This window comes from Alosa sapidissima, chromosome 7, assembly GCF_018492685.1.
Source record: "Alosa sapidissima isolate fAloSap1 chromosome 7, fAloSap1.pri, whole genome shotgun sequence".
NCBI classification, from domain to species: Eukaryota; Metazoa; Chordata; class Actinopteri; order Clupeiformes; family Clupeidae; genus Alosa; species Alosa sapidissima.
The window spans coordinates 5,752,005-5,775,210 of record NC_055963.1 but is presented as its reverse complement, the minus strand read 5'-3'; the positions used below and the strand labels follow the sequence as shown (position 1 = coordinate 5,775,210).

Here is a 23,206-nt window from a genome sequence, read left to right as displayed (position 1 = left end):
TTTCACTTCAAGGAAGTGGCATAGGGACAACCGGTGTTACCAGATATACGGTTTCTGAGATTCTGAGTTTCCATGGGTGGAGTTTAGCGTGAATTCCTACATGTTTTGATCTTGTGTAGCCTATACAGGCTAGCCTAACAGCCTATCAAATTGTCATTACTTTCATTTAGCCCTATTTAAATAGGCTATTTAACACTTATAGATGTAATGTCAGTGGGACATCATGGTTGATGTCTTTAAAGTGTCATTACATTATCTGTTTTTTGAGTGTGATGTTCCAAATGAGTTACTTGTGCTGCATTACAATGCAGTCCACTACCTCAGTAGTGGCCTATTGCTATAATCATGTTACCTCTGTTGCCAACAGATCTGGGGGCTTTATGGACGGATTATGGACTTTCGGACCCCTGGGCCCTGTCGCATATGTGTGTGTGTGGGGGGGGGGGGGGGCTTTGGGGATTTGGGAAAAATGTTTTATTATAGTGGAATCCACTATCTTGAAATCTCCTGGCTTCTTCTTCATTATAACCTTTTCTTTTTACCTTTTCAAGAATTAATGCGACTCTAACCGCTTAACGTACAGACATGTTGAAATAACCGTTCTGAAGGTCTGGAGTGGGGCAAGAGGGTTATTATTTCAGATTTTTTATAAAGTTTATACTTTTTGAGAAATAGGGGATTAAAAATGTTAAAAAGCTAAATTTTCCCCCTTAGACTTCAAAGGCTGTGATGTCATAATGGCTTAAAGGCAGCTGCGCTTGTTAAGCTCCCAGAGTAGTTCCCGGGCTAATCAGAACACTGGCACAGGTGTCACCTGTGAAATCAACTGTCTCAGCTTCTAATGCATACAATCTGGTGCTCCCTAAAACTACACATCCTGTTTAAGTGTTTCCTGTGTGTCAAAATAAAAGTCACAGCCATATCTCATGCTTTGCGCATTATATCTCCAGAACGGTTTGACGCATGTGCTTCAAATTTGGTACAAGTGTTTGTATGACTCAAAGATGAAGTGAGTTGATGTTGGAGGTCAAAGGTCAATGGTCAAGTCAATGAACACACTGAGTGCGATATCTCAAGAATGCCTTGACATACATGCCTGAAATTTGGTATGAGTATTTGTATGGATTCAAAGATGAAGTGAATTGATGTTGGAGGTCAAAGGTCAAATGTCAAGGTGAAAATCACCTTGACACACTCTTTTGGTACGAGGGTTTGTATGAACTCAAAGATTAAGTGATTTAATGTTTTTTTTTCAGGAATTTCCCCACCAACTTTAGCAGCTTTCCATCCACTATTGTAATTCATTTGGCATTACATTCTAGTTTGCACAATGTGATTTCCTGTATTCTGGGGCATTTTGGGGATGGCCAATATATATATAATACTTTAATTCAATCAGATTCATAGCCTACATCCTGATTTGTTGATATTGAGGCAATGAGCATGCAAAGGCTTGGGCTTCAGGGCCCCTGGGCCTGGGCCCAGTAGGCCTGTGCAGTAATCCATCCCTGGGGGGCTTGGTAGGAATAAAACTTTACAATCATGTTGTTATTGTGCCATTAGGGAGGCAAGGCATCAATATGGGCCTTGCACTTATATTGGTTATGTTCAAAAAGGTCATAACTGCATTAACTCACTATGCTTTATTACCTTACAAGCACTGTCTAGCTTTACATGGATGATGCCTACAGAAATCCTTCAGATACACAAGATGAATGGGTTAATGTTATTAATGTGGGGTATGGTCATATAGAATCTGTTTATTCAAAATGTAATGGTTACAAATGCAATTAAGTAGTACTTTACAAGAACCTGTGTGTGTGTGGGGGGGGGGGGGGTTAACTATAAAGTTCATAAAGGACCCCTGAAGAGTTTTTTTTATCTTAAAATAAGGCCCATAAATTCTTGATGGGGTGAATGGCATTTTGAGCAGGTCTTATTGCTTGTAAAAAAAAAAGCCTTTGAAAGTTACTGTTCAGGTAGCAACAGAGAGACAGACACACAATGATGTTGCTGTCTTATTGTAGCTTATATTTTGAAGATGGCAAGTTGCTTAGCTGCCTGCTATGAAAATATGTTAACTTAGTTAGCAACTATGGTTTTGGGAAACGCGGCCCAGGCTCATATCATGCTGTTGTATATGCATATGCCTATGAATTTACATTTTCGACCAAATCTGCTGTTATGTTCTATTCCCTATGAATATAATAGGCTGACTTGGCCAGACTCCCTCTTACAATGTCAAATTAAAATTAAAAAGAATAAACTGCTAAACAATAGATACAGGATACCCCATTTCTGCCATTTGAAGGCTGATTACCCAAACGTTATTTTTTATATCCTAATACTTGCATACAATACTCTGTGGGTACTTTGGTATGATACTATTGTTGTTTTTACAACTTTGAGTTAATACTGATGTCAAGCCAATGTTTCCTGTCTTGAAGATACAATGTGATTGCTGCCAGGGCTGGTCCTACCACTGAATGTGTAAATTGGCCCGACACTGAAGGACAGTTTGTTTGCATTTGCTGTAAATAACTAGTACAATAAGTTGTTTTCACAACTTTCTGTGTGTTTAGTTATGTGAAGTAATTCCTATATATTATGTCTCAGAATAACATAGCCTAGGCTACTCTGTCTTTAAAAATTAGAATTAATTCTTGAGATATGAGCCAAAATGCAAAACTGATAATTATAGTTCCACCTGCACTGCAGTATCTCCGGTTTAGGGGTCTGAGTAGCGAGGGGTCTCTGGGACCACATTCTGAATGTTCAAGTTCCTGGGCCAGGCCTTACGGTTTTTGCTCCACACCTTTTGGGGGAGAAAGATTGGAACCATAATAATGATCTGAACAAACACAATATGGTTCCCGCAGTTTCGCTGCTTCGACCCCTTATAATATGAACAAGTAAAAACACTATGGGTGCTTTTCTGCTTGGCCCCTAATAAATAGATTGTAGTAGCATAGGAAAAAATCGTTCAGACCTACACTCCATTTCAGGAGGTGGCGGTAATGTACCAATCGTTGTTTGAATGAAGGAGAAGAATAACAACAAAACTACAGGCGCAATGTATGATGGGAAATCATGTTTGACGTATGGCGGGAATTTCTTTAATATCATCATAGGTGGACATTGAAAATCTCAAATACGTTTAATTTCTTAGTTAGCAATGGCGTGAACAAGCTAATTTCAGGCATTGTTTATCATTGTTGTGTTAATTTGCGATAAGCACAATAGTATCGTTAACTGGCAGGCCTAGCTACTTTGGATTGTTTATCGTGAGCATGTTAATTAACGTTAGTGGCAGTAAGTTAACTGCTAGCAGCTAACTCATTCACAGTCAACGTTAGCTAGCACTGCGAGCTGTCAATTTGCTAACTTTACGTAGAGTTGGCCCGGCTACTTTCAGTTGGAAATACATTAATTCTGCAGCGGGAATTGATTCCGGAGAACAACTATCGCAATGTGGAACAAAGTGGAACTTCTAATCAATGATGATACAAACACTGTTCGTTTGGGAAATGGCTCAGCGCAACTTGGTGACGGCGCTTTGTACCAAGTTGACACATTGGTAAAACTGTCCTCATCAGAAAACGTAAGTTGTTCTGTGTAAATTGTTGTGAATTGAAGATGTTTAGAAACACAAACGTATCATGCCACAGTTAGCTGACTAGTATTATTTCTCAGTATACTCCTTTCCACCCCCTTGCAGGCTGTGTCCAATCCAAAACTATGTGGCTCTATGACTTCCACCAGCTGCATCGTCGTCTGTGACACATCTGTGGTCCTGTTTGATTCAAGTTTTCAAACCGTGTTACTCCATCTGTACTTTGGTAAAGTTCTGCAATAATCGCCACTTTTCATGTTGCCAATGAGGTCTGAGATGCTGCTTTATAATAATAATTTTGTGGATCTGTAGGTCTGGTTGTTCAGTCCTACTCAGCTTTCACTGGTTTCATCGTTTTGTTTATCAGTTTACCCCAGTGGTTCTCAAAGTGGATATCGATGACCCTTGGGGGTCCACAACCCATAGCCAAGTGGTCCGCAAAATAATTTGCTTTCAATTATGAAGTTGTGGTTTATCATTTAAAAAAATCATATGTATAGATGACCCTTTTTTATGAATAAAACAAGTAACTTGTGTCTCTTTGCTCCCACCCACATTAACATCTTGAATCACTTAACAAAGAAGCGTTCCCACTGCTGCTTAGATGGTATGTTTGCCAAATAGCTAGCTGATGAAAGTGGAGAAATGTTTGAGTCAGATCATGTTGTCAAGTGATGCAAAATCTAAAGTTGACACATCAAGTTACACAATTGCCAGAAAACATGATGGTGAACCTGGTCACAATATCAGAGAATACAAATGGCATATGCTTAATTTTTACGATTATGAGGGGGTCCTCATAATATATTTTATTATGAGGACACCCCGCAGGGGGTCCTTGGAACCAAGAAAAATTGAGAACCCCTGGTTTACCCTTCTTACAATAGGCTTGTAACATCAAATTGGTATTTGTTTTCAGACACGTCGGTAGATGCTGTATGCTCAGAGGGCAGTTTTTTGCTGGTTGGCGAGAGAAATGGAAATCTCCATCTCATTTATGTTCCTCAACAAAAGATTGTCATGACAAAGGCAAGAATCAAGCATTTCATTTATTATGAATACAAACATATATTTGTAGAAATGTAGGCTAAGCATGAACAAGGCTATTGTTGGACAGTACAATAGCCTATTGGGCTACTCTGTGGAGTAACCGAATCGATCAGGAGGCTGTCATGCTGTTGCTATTTTAACAGGCGTTGCAGCAGTCTCCTTCCAATGGTGAGGAGTCTACCTATAAGAGTCTCATTCTTCAAGAGATCTCTGATTCCCCAGGTGTGTTACCATTTTACAGCCAGGTTAATTATGTGATGAACAGCCTATTGGGTCAACCACTCCCAGAAATGAGTAGGTGGTTGAGAGATGAGGGGTAGTTTTATTGCACCTGGTAATATGTCATGGTTGATCATCTTTATAAGAATGTGGTTTCTGCTTTTAGTGTCTGTGCAGTATGTGAGAATTAATTTTAACACACACAATCATCTGTTGAACAGGGACGTTCCTACTCATCCTCTCTGTTCAGGATGGAGTCTTGGTCATGTCTGGCCTTGACTTGGGAAAGGCCCAGAAAGGTATGCAAACTTAATGCACCATTGGAACCAGGGCAGAAGAGTTTCATTTTCCATCCATCAAGTATAATTTTAAAACTTTTGCTTTGTTTTCTTTTTGTAGCCATTGACAACATGGACATAAAGACCCTGAATGAGGTACCCCCCCCCCCCCCCCCCCCCCCCCACACACACACACACACGTATTCATCTGTGTATTGTTATACCTCTTAAAGGAAAATTCCGGTTTTTAGCACATTAACACATTTGATTATTTTCGAAGCTCCAGGGTCTCATCAGAATGGATTTCTGCTCCACTAAAGAGATTCATGATGGAGGCTGTACAACTGCAGTGATGGCTGACCTGGACAACAGACTGCAGCTCCTTATTGGGGTACCCCGACTCATGCACTATGCTATGGCAGTGTTTAATGCAGAGGACGTCATGTCAACAGGGTTCCCACGGGTCATGGAATTTCTGGAATGTCATGGAATTTTGGAAAGTGTATTCCAGACATGGAAAGTCAGGGAATTTTATAATTTCTGGGGAAAAGTCATGGAATATCAGGGAATTTTAGCAGTTTAAAATTCACTTGCCAAAATACATGAATACCAATAGCATATATTTCCACACAGGATTAGTGTAGTTGTGGTTAGCCCAACTTTGTTTATTCAATGCCTATTTATTAATCTCCTTTTCTGAAAAAGTAAAAGATTCTTCAAAACTACATAGCTGCTCTGAAATCTTTGGTAGCTGTATTGTACCAGTCATTATATAGTAGGTCATGGAAATTCATTTTTTTTTGTCAGGGGAAAGTCATGGAATTTTACATTTGAATTAGAGTGGGAACCCTGTGTCAATATTTAGCCTTAATTTGGCCAGTTACTGGAGTACAGAATTAGAATTCGCCAGTTACTGGAGTACAGAATTATTTATCAGTGATTTCTAATCTGGTCTGGGTCCATCAGGGCAAAAATGCATGTTGCAGATTGAGGAATCCATAGTGGAGGGTGTTCTGTTGGTAGTCAGATATTATAGTCCTATGCATTTTGAATAGGTTTGTTAATTTATGGAGCTGTAAAACTGTTTTAGGGGGAAGGAGGCAATTCTTTGTCTCAGTGGGAGATGGATCAAAGTCAGTTCTCTCTGTCCTCCACCACTGCTTTGGATTCCACCTTAACACCAGGTAATTACAGTTGTTGATGATTGCCCTGTCCCTCTTGGGATAATCTGACATAATCTGACTCCTTATTTCCCTCTCTCTATACTAGGAGTTAGGAAGATTCAAGTGTTGGGTAATGTAATATATGTCTTGGATGAAAAGGTAAGATGTTTTCGCTTTCTGAAGTTGTGATTTGTTACAATGGGCAAATGAATCCCATAGTGATATAAGCCAGTCTTCCTGGCAGTGCCTTGACACCTGTTCTCTTGTGTGCAGAACATGCTGAGCGTGTGGGATGTGCACTCGCTGGTCATGCTATGCTGCTGGCCTGATCTTGCCATCCAAGACTTTCTTCTCATGACTGAGGGGGATTCCGCATCCATCACATCGCAAGTGTCTTTTGACTGAACATCTCTGCTGTTCTTCATCTTTTTCTGTTTTGAATGACTTCGTTTCATTGAATGACTTCAACTTGAATTGCGTGTTTCCTTTGTTCTCCAAATAACGCAGGCAAGAGAGCACGAAGATGAAAATTATTACCCTAGGCACCATAGATGATAAACAGGTGATTGGATATTTTGTCACTGTACTCAGTTTAAGCAGCTGCCTACTTAATCACAGAACCAGTAATTGCCACGTATGTCCTCCCATGTTAATTGTTTTCAGATGAGAAGGCTTATGGTGCATTCACTGCCCTGCATGGAGATTGTGTATTCTCTGGAGGTCCCTGGGGTTTGTTGCCTGGTCCAGAGTGGCATGAGCATGGTAAGAGACTAGCTAACAAAAACAACATTGTTGTTTTGTTTTACAGCTTGTTTTACAGCATGTTGGCCTCTACAGCACATACACAAGCTTTTTTTTGCCATTAATGGCTCTTAAAAACAGCAGGTTTTGTCAGTTTATTAGGAAAGTAAAATGTCAGTGGCTATGGAGATTCTAACTTTTTTTCTACTGAAGGACACAATTTATCTGTTGGAGGGGATTGTGGAACACCAAGAGAGGTTAGTGCTCAAACATTGTATGACAAGAAAATAATCTCAGCTCCGCTTTCTACAAATAGTGTCCTGTTGGAATGGAGTGTTCTGCTACTCTTACTTAAAGCAAGTGCTGGTAGGATAACAGTTTGGCATTTCATTTAACATTGTTTTGTTTGAATGCCCCAGTCCTGACGGTGGGGTGTCGGCCATAGTAATGAGATGCTTCACGGAGGCCTTACCGGAGAACAGGTACGCTCAAATAGGAATTCTTGGTGAATGCCAACATGTTTTTGTTTTCCACCATTGCACAGTATTTCCAACATTCTTTGTCATAATAGACCTGTTCTCTGTTCATGTGTTTTAAAGATTCAACAGACTCCTTTACAAACGTAAGTTTGAAGAAGCTGAGCAGTTTGCCTTAACCTTTGGACTGGACGTTGAGGTGAATGGACCTATATTTTTGTACAAATGAGATCGGTCTGAATGCTGCTAATGAATGACCCTGCAACAGCATTAATATTTCATTAGATAAGATGCTTCTAAAGCTCCTTAGTGTTGTATTTGCAAGGTGGACATTTTCTTGTGTAAAATGTCTTTATTTCTGTGCTTTCCTCATACTCAGCTGGTGTACAAAGTGAAGCTTGATGCTATTGGGGGGAAACTGGCCTGTCATCCATATGGCCAGCAGGACTTGGCTAAATGGTCTGATCTAATAGAGGAGGCAAAGACCAACCTGATGAAGATTACGGTATTCATCAGTCTATTTCTACTTCCTTGTTAATTGTGGCTTCTTTGCTTGAAATAGCTCTAAAATAGCACACATTTTTCATAAATGCTGTGTTGTGCTAATGCTTAGGATGAGCAGTATGTGGTCCAGTACTGTCTGACCGCTCTGTGGCCCACCATCGATGCAGCAGAGGAGATGCTGAGCTATGCCGCAACCCGTTTCCCATCGGTGGAAATCCAAATGGCGCTCGCTAAACTGGCAACCTTCTGCAGTCTCCACGGCCCTGACAACTTTAAGTATGTTCACTTATGTATTGGTCACTGTCTGATCCCCATAGTGAATTGGCGACGGGTGTGCCATACATGCCGGTCAATGTTAAAGATTGATTTGGATGAAACATTGATTTAGATGTGTGGGGGCCTTGAGAACGGTCAGTATAGAGCTGTTGCACACACACACACACACACACACACACACACACACACTCTCTCACACATACACACACACACACACACACCCCATCTCATTCTCCCAAGTCACATGTGACTAGGGAGAATGAGATGACGTGTGACTAGGGAGAATGAGATGACGTGTGTGTGTGTGTGTGTGTGTGTGTGTGTGTGTGTGTGAGAAACAGCTCTATACTGAAAGTTAAACCGTTCTCAAGGCCCCTACACATCTAAATCAATGTTTCATCAAAGTCAATCTGACGTTCTAATTTGTGTGTCAATGTTGATGGTCTGAAGGGGTGCATTGTGGATTGAGTTCCTCAACAGTGATGACTACCTGAGGTACATCTTTGGCCTCTTAAGGTCTGGGAGCATCAGTGCTGCGCAGCATCTGTGGCTCCGACATGAGGTACAGTCATTTACTCTATATTATGTGTTATTACAAATCAGTGGTTTAGTGTTTCCCACAGAATTTAATTATATTTATGGTGGTAGGTTTGCAGAATTAACTTGAATGCAACAGTTTTTAACAAATTGGCGCAGCGTGGTTACGATGCTAACTTGATTTAAGCACAATTTAGTACAACCTGGAAAATCATTGTGTGGTGGTCAATGTTGATATTGTGGTGGGCCGCCACAAATAAGTCAATGTATGGGAAACACTGGTGCTCAATATAATCCTCAATATAATATAATTTCAACAAGATTTATACTTGTACGAGCCATCAATGCCAATAAAACGATCAACAAGCTAATAAGGCTAATAAAGCTTGTTGATCGTTTTATTGGCATTGATGGTTCGCTGTTTTTGTTAAAGTTTTAGTGAATTATTAAAGGTTTAAATGATTTAAATAATTAAATGATTAGAAATGAACTCTTTGCAGGGTGAGTTTGTCCAGCAGTTTGATGAGGACACGCTCCAGTGTCTGCTGGGTTCAATCCCCCTGACGGTCCCGTCCATGGAGCTCTGTCCCTGGTTCAAAGCCGTCCTTGCCCCGTTTGTGTGGAGGGTTCTCCCAAAGAGCCAGGTACTGTGTGCGCTGTCCTAATGTGCTGTTGGTGTCGGCACATGATGCTTATGTACAAGATTCGTTTTGTGCAGCCCAAAGCCCCCTTGTGTTTAGCATATACTGTACTCTTTGTATCGACAGAAAATATTGGCAAGGTGGTTGGAGCAAAGGGCCAGGAACCTGGAGTTGACAGAGAAGGTATTGGATAGATGTATGCTAAATGGTTTTTGCCTTGACATACAGTATGATATGAGATATCCCGGGAATGTGTGTACCTAAAAATGAGTAAAAATAGGTTTCTACACACCAATGTCACCAATGCATTGTGTCACCAGTTAAAACTTGATTGTGTCTGTATATTGTTTGTATATTGTTTTTTAATGTATGTCACTGCCTCTCTTTGGTCACTGTGTAGAATGACTGGCCACACAATGGACTAAAGATGGCTGAGCTCGGTCTCCCCTCCTCCATGTCAATGCCTCTGGTATGTTTTTAGCTGAGGAGTGATGGATCAGATATACAGCTGTACAGTAGTAAACAGTAGCTGTGTCTGGGCAATGAAATTAGAATGAGTAGAATGGACACGCCATGTCGATTGCACAATTGGAAGCAAATATTATTATAATAAATTAATACATTTTATTATAATTATGTAATTGAATAAGAGTATAACTTACATTTGTATGCTAAGTGTGATTGAGATGCTTTGGAAATTAGAGTTTTGCTCCATTCTGTGGTGTCTATGTCTCTTTCCCTAGGAGGAGGACAGTGGTGTGGAGGAGATGGAGCTTCTTAAAGCTCTGGTGGTCAACCTGCGTCACCTGTGTGACCTCTATGTCAAATACAACTGCAAGCTCACGCTGTCTGAGTTTGAGATGGTATGAAGCCTTCGTCTACCTCTATCTCTTGAAGATGTACATTGGCATGGATAATCTCCTTGGATTTATGAATTTCAAACCATTTTAGATGAATCACATGAATCTTTGTCCATCTTGAGTTCGAGATGAATAAAAATGAGTGTGAACATGTAGCTTTTTTGAAGAATGTTTGGTAGCCCATGCAAACGCGCAAATTTAAGATCTGAACTGTGTGTTGAGGATGATCTTTGCCTGTGTCTCCTTTGTAGAGTAACACGCGCAGCATGGCCTTCTTGATGCTGGATAAGGTCCTGGCCCCAGAGCTCATTTCCTCAGTCATTGAGAACAGCGTGCGGCCCTATGCTTTGGAACAGAACCTGGACCTCAACATGACGCTGCTGCTCTACATTAAGGTCCTCTCTCTCTCTCTCTCTCTCTCTCTCTCTCTCTCTCTCTCTCTCTCTCTCTCTCTCTCTCTCTCTCTCTCTCTCTCTCTCTCTCTCTCTCTCTCTCTCTCTCTCTCTCTCTCCATTACACTGCTGTTCTCTATTCTGCTGCTCTACATTAAGCTCCTCTCTCTCTCTCTCTCTCTCTCTCTTGTCCCCCTGCACTCCAAAATCTGGCGCTAGTTAGCCGATGCTACCAACAGCTTTTTCAATGGTGGTGCTTCGGCATCGGGCTAGCCATGCAAATAAATCACTGTTTTACACCATTTACGAGGCTCAATGTATCTCCACACTTCATTGGTAGACTTCCGAGGGCCCTGACATTTAAAACGAGACATTGAGAACTTTGAAAAAGCACTGGTAGTTTACTTACAAGACGATTTATACAGTATCTTAACGATAAGTCGAGCGACGAGTAAAAATGAACAGGTATGATAAGGGATCAGATTCCAAAAATAATTCCGTGTAAATGCATGGATTCCAGTTGCTGCTACTGGAAGAAACTGGAATCCATGCATTTCCACAGAATTCCTCATAGCCGAGATGGGCTATGAGACATGCGTTCACACTCGGTATCATGTTTCAACACACTTTAGGTCAATATCACACCGGAATTGTCCTTTAAACTGATTAATTACAATCTTATAAGTTCAGAGGTAATAAGTAGCTACATGAATTTAAATGTGGAACAAAATATGTTTTAATTTGGATTATACAGAATTTTGATTATCCAATTGGGTGTGTTATTTGGATTTTATACATTTAATGTGCGCAAATATAGTTTTGGCAACCTTAGAATCTCATTGTGCGGACCCCCTGCAATCTCTGGCGACCCCTACGTTGGGAACCACTGCTCTAACTCTCTCTCTCTCTCCATTGAACTTCCCTTTCATTTGCCCAATTTAAACATCAGTCAGCAATAGTCTAGTCTTAAATGAGAAGTTTGCTATTTTTCAACCTAGGGTCTTGTGTGGGGAAAAATTCAGTTGAAGTTGATTACCGAACTGTCGTACAAAGTAGTTTGTGCCTAGGGATCGGCATCGTTAAGAAATTATCTCGATGCCATTGTCGAGTCTGCTTATCGATGCGATTCCTTATCAATTTGCATATTGATATCTGTACTATTTGCTGAACACTTATAGGTTTGACTTTGAGACTGTTTGGCTTTGAATGTCTAATTTAAAGTGGTTTTAGAGAATGAATACCAAATGTGCAATATCAATACAGAAGTTGAATGCTTTAAAATTACGTGCCGCGACGAATGGACGGAACGAAACGTTCGGAACCGTTAGTGGAATCGTTAACGTGTGTACGATTCCGATGGATTGGAACGTTTGGAACCGATTCCCAAGCCTATTTGTGCCACATTCGGTAATTGACTTGTGTGGACTTTCTTATTGCATTACAGGTATGGCAAAAAAACAGAAAAAGATTAAGACTGTACAAACAGCTTGATGTATACTGCTTCTTTACATTACAATTGAAGAGCTATTTTCCAAAATGCTATATCTCCATTTTTAAAAACATTAATAAGTCTTGTAATTTAAATGTGTCTTTCATGTAATGTCAATAAAACCTCAGTTGTGTTTTGATTGAGTAAATATAAATTGAATAACAATAACCCAGTGCAGTTCCACTGAAATTACCTGGAAAACAGATTTATGAAAATTCGTTTTTTTACATTGCCCCCAAGCCTCAATTATATGGCTATTTGTTCTGAATGCATTTTCTGGACTGCACCAATGGACATTGTTCTGGTCCCAAACAAAAATGTTGACTAGTTATTATCCTAAAATAGACCCTTTGTTAAAAAATACCAAACCTCCGCTTTAACCACTTGCCTAGTTGTTCTTGACTTTGAGCAACACCAACTGGGGTCTGATGTTTTCATTAATGTCCCTTTTTTTCCGTCTTCTTTTTTCTTTTTAGGACCTGTCAGACTCTTGCAGTTCACAGGCGACAACTATCTTTTCAGAGTGGGAGGACAAAGCAGTGGCTATTCTGCGGTGTATGACCAACACAGACGTTAGTTACTTTAACACTGCCAATCCCTCTGCTATTAAGAAGACCAAAGCTTTCTTTCTTGTGACAACATAACTGGCACCTGACATGACACACTGATGGGAGGCATGGGGTGGGTGGTAACAGGGCTCACTAAGGACCTGGTAACTGTGGCAACTCTTTTGTCCGTCTTTGTGCTTTGCAAAATGGATTTTGAATTCTTGAAGTCTTCTAAAAATCACATTATATCAGCAGAAGAGCCATTTGTTTTGTTGTACTGCAGCTGGTGATGGATGCTGTTCTGGACATCATGTTCAAAGCTGTGGTGCCGTGGAATGAGACGGTGGAGTGTCTGGTTCAGCAGTACCTGGAGAAGGAGCACCCCAAGTAAGTGAAACCGCACAGGCACACGTAGTACAACAATAATGACACTAAGAGTGATCACTTTTTAAGAGTGATCACACAGTCAGGGATCACTTTCAGAGCAATTTTGAGAACAATAAAAAACAGACAGCCAAACAGAATCCATCTGTTTTTAGACCTCACATTCATCCACACGAAGGAGAGACTTATCGTTGGTCAGTGTGGATACTCATTATTTTTATAGTTGTCGTTCCTGGTGTGAATGGCCCTTTAGATTAAGGTGTCCTTGACTGGAATCAGTCCCTTACAGGGCTTACAAATGTGAAGAGGAAGGGCAAGATGTTGCTTAATGATGCTGTTGCTTGGTAACTGCAGTCTTTTTGAAAGTTTTGTCACTGCATCTTTTATTTTTCGGGGTCGGCTACCGTGCTCATTCTTGCATGCTGAGCTTTATAAAGCTCAGAGGTGGCAATGAGTGTGTTTTCCCACAGACAGGAGCTCCTGAAGGAAAGCTATCGTTGCATGGAGACAAAGAAGCTCCTGAGCCACTATGGTGTTCGTAACCTCTCCCACTCAACTGACATTATGGTAAGGTTTCCAGAATGTTCCAAGCATAATAATAACTGTAAATAAATAAGTATTTCAGTTGAAGTTACTGTATGTCGAGCTGAATTGTTTGTTTGCTCTCTATGCACATTTGTGTGCAGATGCTGGTGAGGCACATTCTGAGACAGAACCTCTCCACGTCTCTGGAGGATGCCCTGTGCTTGGCCAAGGCGTACCAGCTCAACCCCTCCCAGATTCACTACCTCTACATCCTCCAGCTCCTTGACAACGACAAGGTGTGCTCAGACCTCACCAAGAGTTTCTTTCCTCAAAGCCATCCTTGAAGTGATCTTTATAGTTTGGTTCTGTATGATGAACTGGATTTAACACACTGTGTCCTCCGTCATGTGGCTGGGTTTCTTCAGATGGATGAGATTATGGCACTGTTAAAACGAATGGGCCCTGTGGAGGCTAAAGTGACAATTCATCGCCTTTCCAGCTGGGCAGCAATATTCCTCACAGACAAAGAGCACATTTCGGAGGAGGTGAGATTTTCTTTTTTAGGTGTACATGTACAAACAACTTTCATGATGTTAAAATCCTCATAGCAATGAATTTCTTAATCTACCAGTGTAAAACAGCATAGTTAGTTGTTCAAATGCTCATACTTTTTCCTTGTAGTTCCCTAAACCTTTAGTGAAGTTCAAGCATTAAGTCGATTTCTTTTTAAAGAAACCACAGATTTCTATGAGCTTGACTTGTGCATAGACATGAACACAAGCATCACCATCAGCTCACTGAATGTTGTTTACACTGGTTCTGTTCTGGAACAGCATAAGAGAAAGAAGATGCTGGTCACAAAGATGGCAGTGGAGGCACTAAGCTACTTGCGGAGTATCCAGACAAGTAAGCCATGTTACTCATGTTAACCATGTAAGCTTAGTCAGATCTGTATTGGTGTTTGGTGATCCGTATCGGTGTTTATTTGATACTTGTTTTTGTTTTGTATAAAGTTATTTAGCAACGTTTCTCTAGTTTTTGTCTTTTGCATTTGTTTGGCATTTTTCCATGCCACAGGCTTACCAGCATACAGTACATGCTTTCCTGCAAGGGTCAATCAGTTAATGAGCTGGCTTCACGCAGAGGCCTAGTGATTTACACCATGTACAATGTCTGTGTTAGTAGTGAATCTGAGGAAGGTCGAAACGTCATTCTTAAGCCAAACATGAGAAAATAAAGCAAGAAAAGCTACCAAGGAGTGTGCAGATTTCACTTCTTTAACATTTTAGATTTTTCTGTCCTGCACCTGGGATGTGCACAAAGACTCTCTAAGTGAGCCATGTAAGCTATACCTCGGTCGCTAACGCGCAAGCATCATATAAACCATTTTTTTCCTTTTGTCTTTTTTATAGCGGAAAACTCAGCTATGCAAATGGAATGTCTAGATGACCTCCAGAGATTCATGACCATTGCTCACCTCCAGGTATGCTCCCACATTGTAGTTTCTCCAACTGTCATCTGGACAGTGTGAATTGAGAATGACTAAGTTGTGCTGCTTGATGAGAAATAGTCAGATTTTTACATTGTTGTTGTCCTTACCCAGGAGGACTTTGACGTCTTCCTCACACCAGATGAGTTGGATGACCCCAAGGTGCGCAAGCTGTTTGAAGAGCAGGTGTGCAAGGCCTACGAGAACACGAAAGGCGTGAAGCGGTTCGCCTCCTCCAGCCGTGCTGAGGACGCGGCCAGGCCCTCTCAGGACCCTGGGGTCAACAGTCTGTCCAGCACCGCCACCTTCTCCGAGGCCGGCCTGTGCCGCCTGGCACGCCGCCTGCAGCTCACTGAGCAGGAGCTGTGGACTGGCATGGCACACCGAGCCCTGGAGGCCGGCAAAGTGGAGAAGGCTCTCAAGATCCTCAGGTGAGGGGCCGCGGTCAGCAGAGCATGTCAGTACACGATACGTACTGCCTGCCAGGTCCGCTCTGCGCATGCGCATAATCTTGCGCATGCGCAGAAGTTCAACGTCTTTTACGATTGGTTTATGACACTACATGATAGGCTCTACGCTTGCACGATTGTCAGTATTACCTATCCAGAGAACAAGAATGTATAATAACTCAAGTTAACATTGTTTGTAGCAGTAATAAAGTTCTAATAGTTAAATGTACATGTGTTAAGGAACCAACGGAAATGTATGGAGGCACGTATCTGATCTGGTGGAAAGAGGATGCAGTATTTTTTTTATATATATATAAATAGATAAATGCTTGATTGACTGTGGAGACATTAGTGTTACAGACCCCTTTCTCCGTTTCTGATGTTACACACTGAAATTGTGATTTACTGTAATAACTGTAATTCTTATCTGCCTGGATGTGTTGTAGCTGTTGGTAGTGATGGCTGTCCCTTATGTAACCCACAGAGAGCTCTACCAGCAGCATCCAAACTCTGACACGGGCATGGTTCTCTTCCGGGCAGCCCAGCGCCTGTGCCAGAATCTAGGGGATGATGTTCCCATGATCCTTCCTGAGAGGTTCAACCTGCCAGCAGTCATTCATCAGCTTGCCTGCCAAGCCGTGGCTGTCTGTGGCTCAGGTTCGCAGTATTAAACCTCTTGGTCTTTTATGGACCCTTTCAAGAGTTCCATTATCAGCATCATAGTTGGCCCCACAAGACTTCCTTTTTAACATTCCATATGTTATCTTAATGCAGAGGAAGTAGATTGGGGCCCAAATAGAACGTTCAAGCATTGTTTTTGGTTTTATTGTTGAAGGGGGTCCATAACTTGAATAGCAAAGGCCTACGGTGTACCTGTTTTTGTTGTGCCACTGTTTCCTTCTCTTAGTATGCATGTTTTTCAGGTCTGAAGAATTTGTCAGTGTGTATACTGTCTGTGCACTAAAGTATTTCTGCTCTACAGACTTGCTGCTTGACTGTATGGAGCTTAGCAAAAACACACAGAGAGCTGCAGATTTGTATTGCCAGTGTCAAATTGATGACGACTATGGCCTTGTAGCTAAGGTACATTGCTATGCATAATTGTGCAGACTTCAAATAACATTCAAGTGATATTGTGTGCATTTTCATATTTAGAAATTCCATTTGATCCTGAAATACCCCCCCCCCCCCCCCCCCAATTCGTCACTATATGAATCAGTTGTAATTAAAATCCAATGGGAAAAAAGGAATGAGAAAATGTTTGAAAATGGAAATCCATTGTGGTGCAGTCACTGTTTGAGCTGTGTTAAGTTTAATGATTTGTCTACAGAGTCCCAAGCCTGATGGTGAACAGGAAGCTCGTCTGGAGTTGGTGTTGAACGACTTCTTCAGTGAAGATGGGATAGTCCTTGACCCTGTCACTGCCCTGCCTCTTCAGTACAAGATCTCCACCTGCCTCATGCCTCTCTTTTCTGGTACTTACATTTACTCAAGTCACTTGGCACACTGTTTCATTCAAAGGAGCTGACAAGTGGGGTACAACTATCAAACTGCGCGAATTTGGGAGACCCATTTAGAGTGTTCTACAGCAATGGTGCATAAGCACAGTTAGATACATCTCCGAGATAAAGAGATAAGATCTGACCGGACTTTTGCAGCAGGTGCCATTGGGGTGAGGGTCTCATGGGCTTTTTAGATGAAGTCGGGGACCTGCACGTGTCTAGCTGAATGTTACAGTCCCTGCCCTGTTCCATATCTGCTGTCAGAGCCCCCAACGAATACAACTAAATACAACTTTCTCGAATGTTGTTTTTTAGATTCTAAAATGTATCCTCTGGAAACATTCTCTCTGGCCTATTGTACTCTAAATGGGGGTAAGTTTTACAGTTGGTCTTACTGTCTTACAGCTTTGCCCCAGAATATATCACATGGTCATCTTTACACACTTACTTCACATCAGTAGAAAAGTTGGCCAAAGACCACACTCTTGCACCATTTACACACAGTTAGCTGTTTAAGGCCTAATAGACGAGGAAGTTCATCTCTCTGTGTGCCCGTTCTCCCTGTTTCACCTGGCCCAGATGAAGACCTCTTGGGGCCCTTGCTGAGCCCCCTGGTCAGCATGCTACAGGTCCTTCAGGAGTGCAGTCAGCTGGAGCTGGGCCTGGGCCTCCTGCTGGACTCCTACATGACCATCCTCCACCACGTGGCCTCCTACACCACCACCGCCGTCTCTGGTGACAAGGTCAGCAGGCCAGAGCCGGGGAAGCCTCTTTTTGAAAGTGCGGTCGCACATAGAGGTTGATTCCTATTCATCGTGAAAAATGAATCACTGTATTTGTTGCACACCGAAAGCAAGGATGCAGTTTGAAGTTGATTTGCTCCACATCTGAATTTGTCTGACATGATGATGGTGATGATGTTTGCCCCCCCCCCCCCCCCCCCCCCGTTTCAGACAAGAACATTTTCTTTCAAAAATGTCCTCACCTTGTTTGTTTGCTATTGAACAGGACCATGGGGAGAAGTGGCGTGTCAAGGTGAAGGAGCGCATCGCCTTCGTGAGGCAGACGGCATTCTCAGCTCTTAATGTGATTGTCGTGTCACTGTTACAGAAGGTAAAGAACTGTTTCTCTTTGTGTTTGATGGAGCAAAGAGGTTCTAATACTTTTGTTGTCTCTGACTTGTGAAATTGATTAATCTGGCTCAAGTACAACAAGAAAACAATTGCAGAGGATGACCATTAACTCTTTAGAAACGTTGGGGTGGATGTTGTGTGTAGTGTGAGATATTTACATGCCCATTACAAGAGATAAAGTCATTTCCATGCTTTTTAAAAGTACATGTATTGCATTGTAGGTTCTGAAGTGGAAGTTAGTAGACTTTGAATTGGCCATTGGGCTGTGCACCATCCTGGCAAAAGCTGAGGTTTTGGCCATATTGTGGAAGATCATCTCCAGTGCCTGGCAGAACTATGATAAGATCACGGTAATGTTGTTTAAAGTTCCATAAGAACATTCTCTATGCATAAAGCAAGTGGTCCATAAAGCAAGTGCTCACATGGGTATTTGTGCTTTAGGAAGTTGCCAAAGTTGGAGCACATATCTGCTGCATATATGAAGATGAGGTGGAGAGACAGAAGTTCCTGGCAGTGATCACTGATGCAGAGTGGGGCGGCAGACTTGGAAAGTTGGGTGTAAGCAAACAAACCCTGTTGAATAGATCTTTCACTCCTCTTATCACATTCCACCTGCAGCTGGTCAAGCATATGCCTTTTTGTTTTAGGTGTCCATCCAGTCTGTGTTCAGGCAGTGTCCTGAGACCAAGAGGAACCTTATTCCAGTTCTGGTTAAGAACAGAAACATCACCCCTGACATCATACTGCAGTACTGCAGGTAATCCCCTAGGTCCAGTCCTAAGGCCGTACACTTTTTTAAATGAAATTCACCAAATACTTCCACAATGGTCCTCATACACAACGTTGGCTCTGTAAATGGGAAGCAAACATAGTACACCAGCCAATCAGCACGGCCCTCAGGAGGACTGAAGGGAGGGGTAGTTTTATTGGCTGTAGAGCTCCAGCATCAACAACATTTTTGGAAGCCAAATAGTGGCCTTTAAAAGTGATTGTGTTAAAGGTAGTGTAATGCCTTGCACAAGTTAAAGGTGCTCTGAGCGATGCTGGGTAACGTCACTTCTGTTGACTTTCAAACAAACAAAACAGAAAGCTAGCTCGCTACTTCCTTCCCGTGCTGCTCCCGTGCAATTGAAACTCTCCTAAACGCGCACATGTTTTTTATGGGCTAGGTTTGCCCAGGTTGTTTTTGTTGCTGTTTTTGGAGCCTGGGCTGTCCACAAAGATCGCGTTTTTTTTACAGCGTATTAAGGACACACACCGCTAGCGGTTGGTTAGGTGATTTTAGGTTTGCAGTAAGTGACATAAAATGTTATAGCCTAAAAAAGGCGTGGCATCGCTTAGAGAACCTTTTAAGCTGGCGAGCCTATTTTGTATTGGTAAAAGAGCAGAGTTGTTTTCATCGTTCTGAACTCTTCCCCTGCAGCACATACAGACTGGATGGGGAGCAGGCCATCAACCTGCTGATCACCACCCTGCTGCTGCAGGAGGACGCGGAGGCGGAGCAGGCCGGGGCAGGAGACGCGAGGGCAGGAGACGCGAGGGCAGGAGACGCGAGGGCAGGAGACGCGAGGGCAGACGGGGCTCCTCTTGACCCTCTGGAGCGGGCTCTGCAGGTCATCCCACAGCTCCACTCCACCAGAGACATCTTCGTCAGTCTCGATGCGGTCATCCCTAAGGTCTGCCCACAACTGCCCATCTTTCTCATCTTTATTTGCCATGCTATTCTCAATGTCTCTTCCTCCAGGTCATGGTTATTTCTAAATTAGACCAGCAGACATTCTGTGGCCAGTTAGTGATGATCCAGAATGGTAGTGCTTTTGACTACAGTAACTTAAAATTCTGATGCCATCTTAGCAACATTCAGGATGTTGGATCCAGATCCCATCACATATTGGCCTTCACTTGATCCCAGTAGTTAGAATTAAAGCTGCAGTTGGCAAGTCTGACAAATTGAAGGGACTTAGCCAACATTTTTAATGTTTACAACGCTCACGCCCCTCCCCCACTACCACCAAGCACCCCATCATCGATTTCGTGCTCGTCAGTGTGCACCAGACTGTGATTGACAGTCGGATCTCACACAGCCCTGCTCTGATTGGACCAGAAGAACCGGTAGCAGCTGAACATGACCTACCTATTTCAGTTCTAGAACTCAATCTGTGACCCACTCTTGAACATTTTGTTCACAAAATTGTGGCTTAAAGTATTCCGGCACTGTGCCGGATCTCCGGCGTGTGGTTCATGGATGTGGTGGAAACCAAGTTCAAATCAAGTTCGAGTCAATTGAGTTCACTTACCAATGATATGAGCGGAACGCAGCTCTCATTCTAACTAGCCTAATGTTACTGTCCCTGCAGAGCAGGGCGGGTCTTGGCCACACCTTCTGATTGAGATCCGTTGTAAAGATGGAGCGGAGCGTCAGTTGGCCTATTCTCTTATTTGGTGACCGTGGCACATGGGCAAGTTCGTGGCCTAAGTTCGAGGCACATGGCCTAACATTTGTAGCATAAGAAAGAAGAAACATTTGGCTGAAGGTAGCCTATGACGGGGTTATGGTTGTCAATTATATCATTATTTATATATATATATATATATATATATATATATATATATATATATATATATATATATATATATATATATATATATATATATATATATATATATATATATATATATACATATACAGTATACAAAAATCAGGCTGTGTGAGTGGAGAAAGGTATAGAGTGTGAGGAGTGCGGGAGGACAGAATCAGTAATGTTCACTGTGCTTTCTGTAAACACATTTCTTTTTCAATAGCACCATGGCTTTATTTCTTCATTCAGTTATAGTCAGTTATCCTTTGCGTAAAGAAATAGGCTATACATTTGAACTAGTGGCCATGTTAAAAGGTAGCTCAAAACAGGTCAGACTGGTACAATATCATAATGTAATACAAAATACTAAACGATTTCTATACACACAGTCATCGCTGTGTGATTCAAAAATGCATGTGTGCACAAAGTGAAACTGTGTAGCCCCCTACCCCAACAACAACAACAACAAAAAGTCTGGCACAGGATTTTTGTTTTTTTAAATGTAACCACCTGATAATAATTTATGAGTGAAGTTACATGTGTCCTCTTTGGCGGATTAAAGAACTTCTTGCACTTTTCATTTGTCTGTAACAACTTCAGCAGGCATGCTGTGAGGCTCAACACAATCTCTTAAAAGTAATATCAATCTACGTGTTCTTGTCCAGAGCACCTAATTAACCTAACACCATTTCTCCATGTCACAGCTCAGCCCATACAACTATGAGAAGATTGAGAGGATTCTGAACACGCTAGAGGCAGCCAATGAGTGCACCAGCCTCTTCCCTCTCAGCCAGGTGAGGGGCTGATATCTTGCATTTCCCGTATGGAGAGATCAGCCAGGTGAGGGGCTGATATCTTGCATCTCCCGTATGGAGAGATCAGCCAGGTGAGGGGCTGATATCTTGCATCTCCCGTATGGAGAGATCAGCCAGTAGATGATTGTTCAGCATATAATTCCTGTTTGAGATAAATGGATGATTTCTCTTATTTCATATCTGCGTTGACCACTTCCTATTTGTGTCCGCAGATGACCGGCCTGCTGCATCACCTTAAGTCATACCGCCGCATCTCCCCTCCCACTGACCTGGAGAGCACCTACCTGTTTGAGAACTCCTTTGAGCTCACGCCTCTGGCCAACACACGGCTTCCCTTCCACATGTTGCTTGAGACCAATCACTTCTTCTGGAAGATCATCTGTGAGTAGCAGAAATAACAACTACACTGTTGTCTTATATCATCTCACCCAGTAATCCTCTTGCTGTAAAATGATCTTTTCCCCTTAATAAAATTAACGGTAGTTGTGTGTATCAAATATGATGGATGTCTTGGCCTAATATATAATAATATGTCAACCTCAACATGACCCAAGGTCAGTCAATAAGCATAGTGACCCAAATTGTCTTCCTACAGCACCAGAGCTAAGTGAAGAAACCCTCCCCACTTTGTTGCTAATATGCAAACTGATGAAGGTAACGTAAAACATATGTATTTTACATACGTATTTTATTACCAGAGTATTCAGATATGTTTTAACCTTACTGTTGTGTTCGTTTCATTTCATGTTTATTAGCTTTATGTTCCCGGTCAAAAATGACTCCTGCTTTGTTGTTTATTGTAAATTCATAGTCACTTTTTTTTATCAATAAGTTAATTTGAATATTACAAGTTCCATGAGCTATTTATGGCCTGCACGTCACACAAATCAGACAGGGAAAGAGTCTATTGGGGAAAGGTTTCTGTGAGGGCTGGCATAGAAGCAAAGTGTGTGTGTGTGTGTGATAAGAACACATACTATCTACTATCCATCTGATCAATAAGTATGTGCCTGGACTAGTGTTGTCAACAAAATTATTGTTTTGATACCGATACGAAATCAAGAATTTCGGTTTCGACACTTTTTTTAGACTTGATTTGATTTTTGTGGGCCCCCACCACCTTGACACCATCAGTAATATTGAATGCAAATCTGTGCCACGTGTAGCTGAAATGCATTGTTTTGAAATCGAAAGTGGGATGAACGCATTCTACAGCTTTAGAATGTATCACTGCTTGAGTCTGAGCGAGCAGAAAAGTGTGTGAACCTTTTCCCACAATTATCCCACAATTAAATCGGGGAAACGACTGGTTCATGTCAGTTTTATTCCGATACAGTGCTTCACGTATCGATGTAGCCGCGTCTTACACGTTAAAAACGGAAACCGATATATAGCGGGTCATCTTTACACCCCTATAGGCTACGGGAAGCATGCTTTGCACACACTGAAATTAAATGCTTATCTTTCTTTTTTTGGCCTTTTTATACCTTTTTAATGATCGGACAGTGGAGAATGACAGGAAGTGAGCGGGAGGGAGAGTGGG

The 23,206-nt window shown here is 41.9% G+C and overlaps 1 protein-coding gene across 2 annotated transcripts in view; it reads left to right on the top strand.

Annotated features, from left to right (window-relative positions):
* Positions 1–3,088: 3,088 nt before the first annotated feature.
* Positions 3,089–23,206, top strand: part of kntc1 (kinetochore associated 1) — a 29,311-nt gene continuing 9,193 nt past the window's right edge. The window contains exons 1-45 of one of the 2 annotated variants that reach the window (XM_042098340.1): positions 3,089–3,601; positions 3,719–3,839; positions 4,533–4,642; positions 4,807–4,885; positions 5,104–5,181; positions 5,282–5,316; positions 5,441–5,551; positions 6,251–6,344; positions 6,430–6,482; positions 6,597–6,709; positions 6,831–6,885; positions 6,987–7,085; positions 7,278–7,321; positions 7,484–7,546; positions 7,664–7,739; positions 7,920–8,045; positions 8,154–8,320; positions 8,771–8,882; positions 9,358–9,501; positions 9,625–9,681; positions 9,899–9,967; positions 10,242–10,361; positions 10,610–10,753; positions 12,716–12,811; positions 13,071–13,174; positions 13,642–13,738; positions 13,858–13,992; positions 14,122–14,241; positions 14,530–14,602; positions 15,109–15,179; positions 15,300–15,616; positions 16,119–16,291; positions 16,617–16,717; positions 16,965–17,109; positions 17,452–17,508; positions 17,716–17,879; positions 18,145–18,249; positions 18,491–18,619; positions 18,711–18,827; positions 18,917–19,026; positions 19,693–19,784; positions 19,830–19,945; positions 21,553–21,642; positions 21,876–22,044; positions 22,259–22,317. In XM_042098340.1, coding sequence (XP_041954274.1) covers positions 3,470–3,601; positions 3,719–3,839; positions 4,533–4,642; positions 4,807–4,885; positions 5,104–5,181; positions 5,282–5,316; positions 5,441–5,551; positions 6,251–6,344; positions 6,430–6,482; positions 6,597–6,709; positions 6,831–6,885; positions 6,987–7,085; positions 7,278–7,321; positions 7,484–7,546; positions 7,664–7,739; positions 7,920–8,045; positions 8,154–8,320; positions 8,771–8,882; positions 9,358–9,501; positions 9,625–9,681; positions 9,899–9,967; positions 10,242–10,361; positions 10,610–10,753; positions 12,716–12,811; positions 13,071–13,174; positions 13,642–13,738; positions 13,858–13,992; positions 14,122–14,241; positions 14,530–14,602; positions 15,109–15,179; positions 15,300–15,616; positions 16,119–16,291; positions 16,617–16,717; positions 16,965–17,109; positions 17,452–17,508; positions 17,716–17,879; positions 18,145–18,249; positions 18,491–18,619; positions 18,711–18,827; positions 18,917–19,026; positions 19,693–19,784; positions 19,830–19,945; positions 21,553–21,642; positions 21,876–22,044; positions 22,259–22,317 — 4,842 coding nt within the window. In that variant the 5' untranslated portion in view covers positions 3,089–3,469. Of the gene's footprint in view, positions 3,602–3,718; positions 3,840–4,532; positions 4,643–4,806; positions 4,886–5,103; positions 5,182–5,281; positions 5,317–5,440; positions 5,552–6,250; positions 6,345–6,429; positions 6,483–6,596; positions 6,710–6,830; positions 6,886–6,986; positions 7,086–7,277; positions 7,322–7,483; positions 7,547–7,663; positions 7,740–7,919; positions 8,046–8,153; positions 8,321–8,770; positions 8,883–9,357; positions 9,502–9,624; positions 9,682–9,898; positions 9,968–10,241; positions 10,362–10,609; positions 10,754–12,715; positions 12,812–13,070; positions 13,175–13,641; positions 13,739–13,857; positions 13,993–14,121; positions 14,242–14,529; positions 14,603–15,108; positions 15,180–15,299; positions 15,617–16,118; positions 16,292–16,616; positions 16,718–16,964; positions 17,110–17,451; positions 17,509–17,715; positions 17,880–18,144; positions 18,250–18,490; positions 18,620–18,710; positions 18,828–18,916; positions 19,027–19,692; positions 19,946–21,552; positions 21,643–21,875; positions 22,045–22,258; positions 22,318–23,206 lie in introns of both variants that reach the window. The other variant, XM_042098339.1, reaches the window with a different exon arrangement.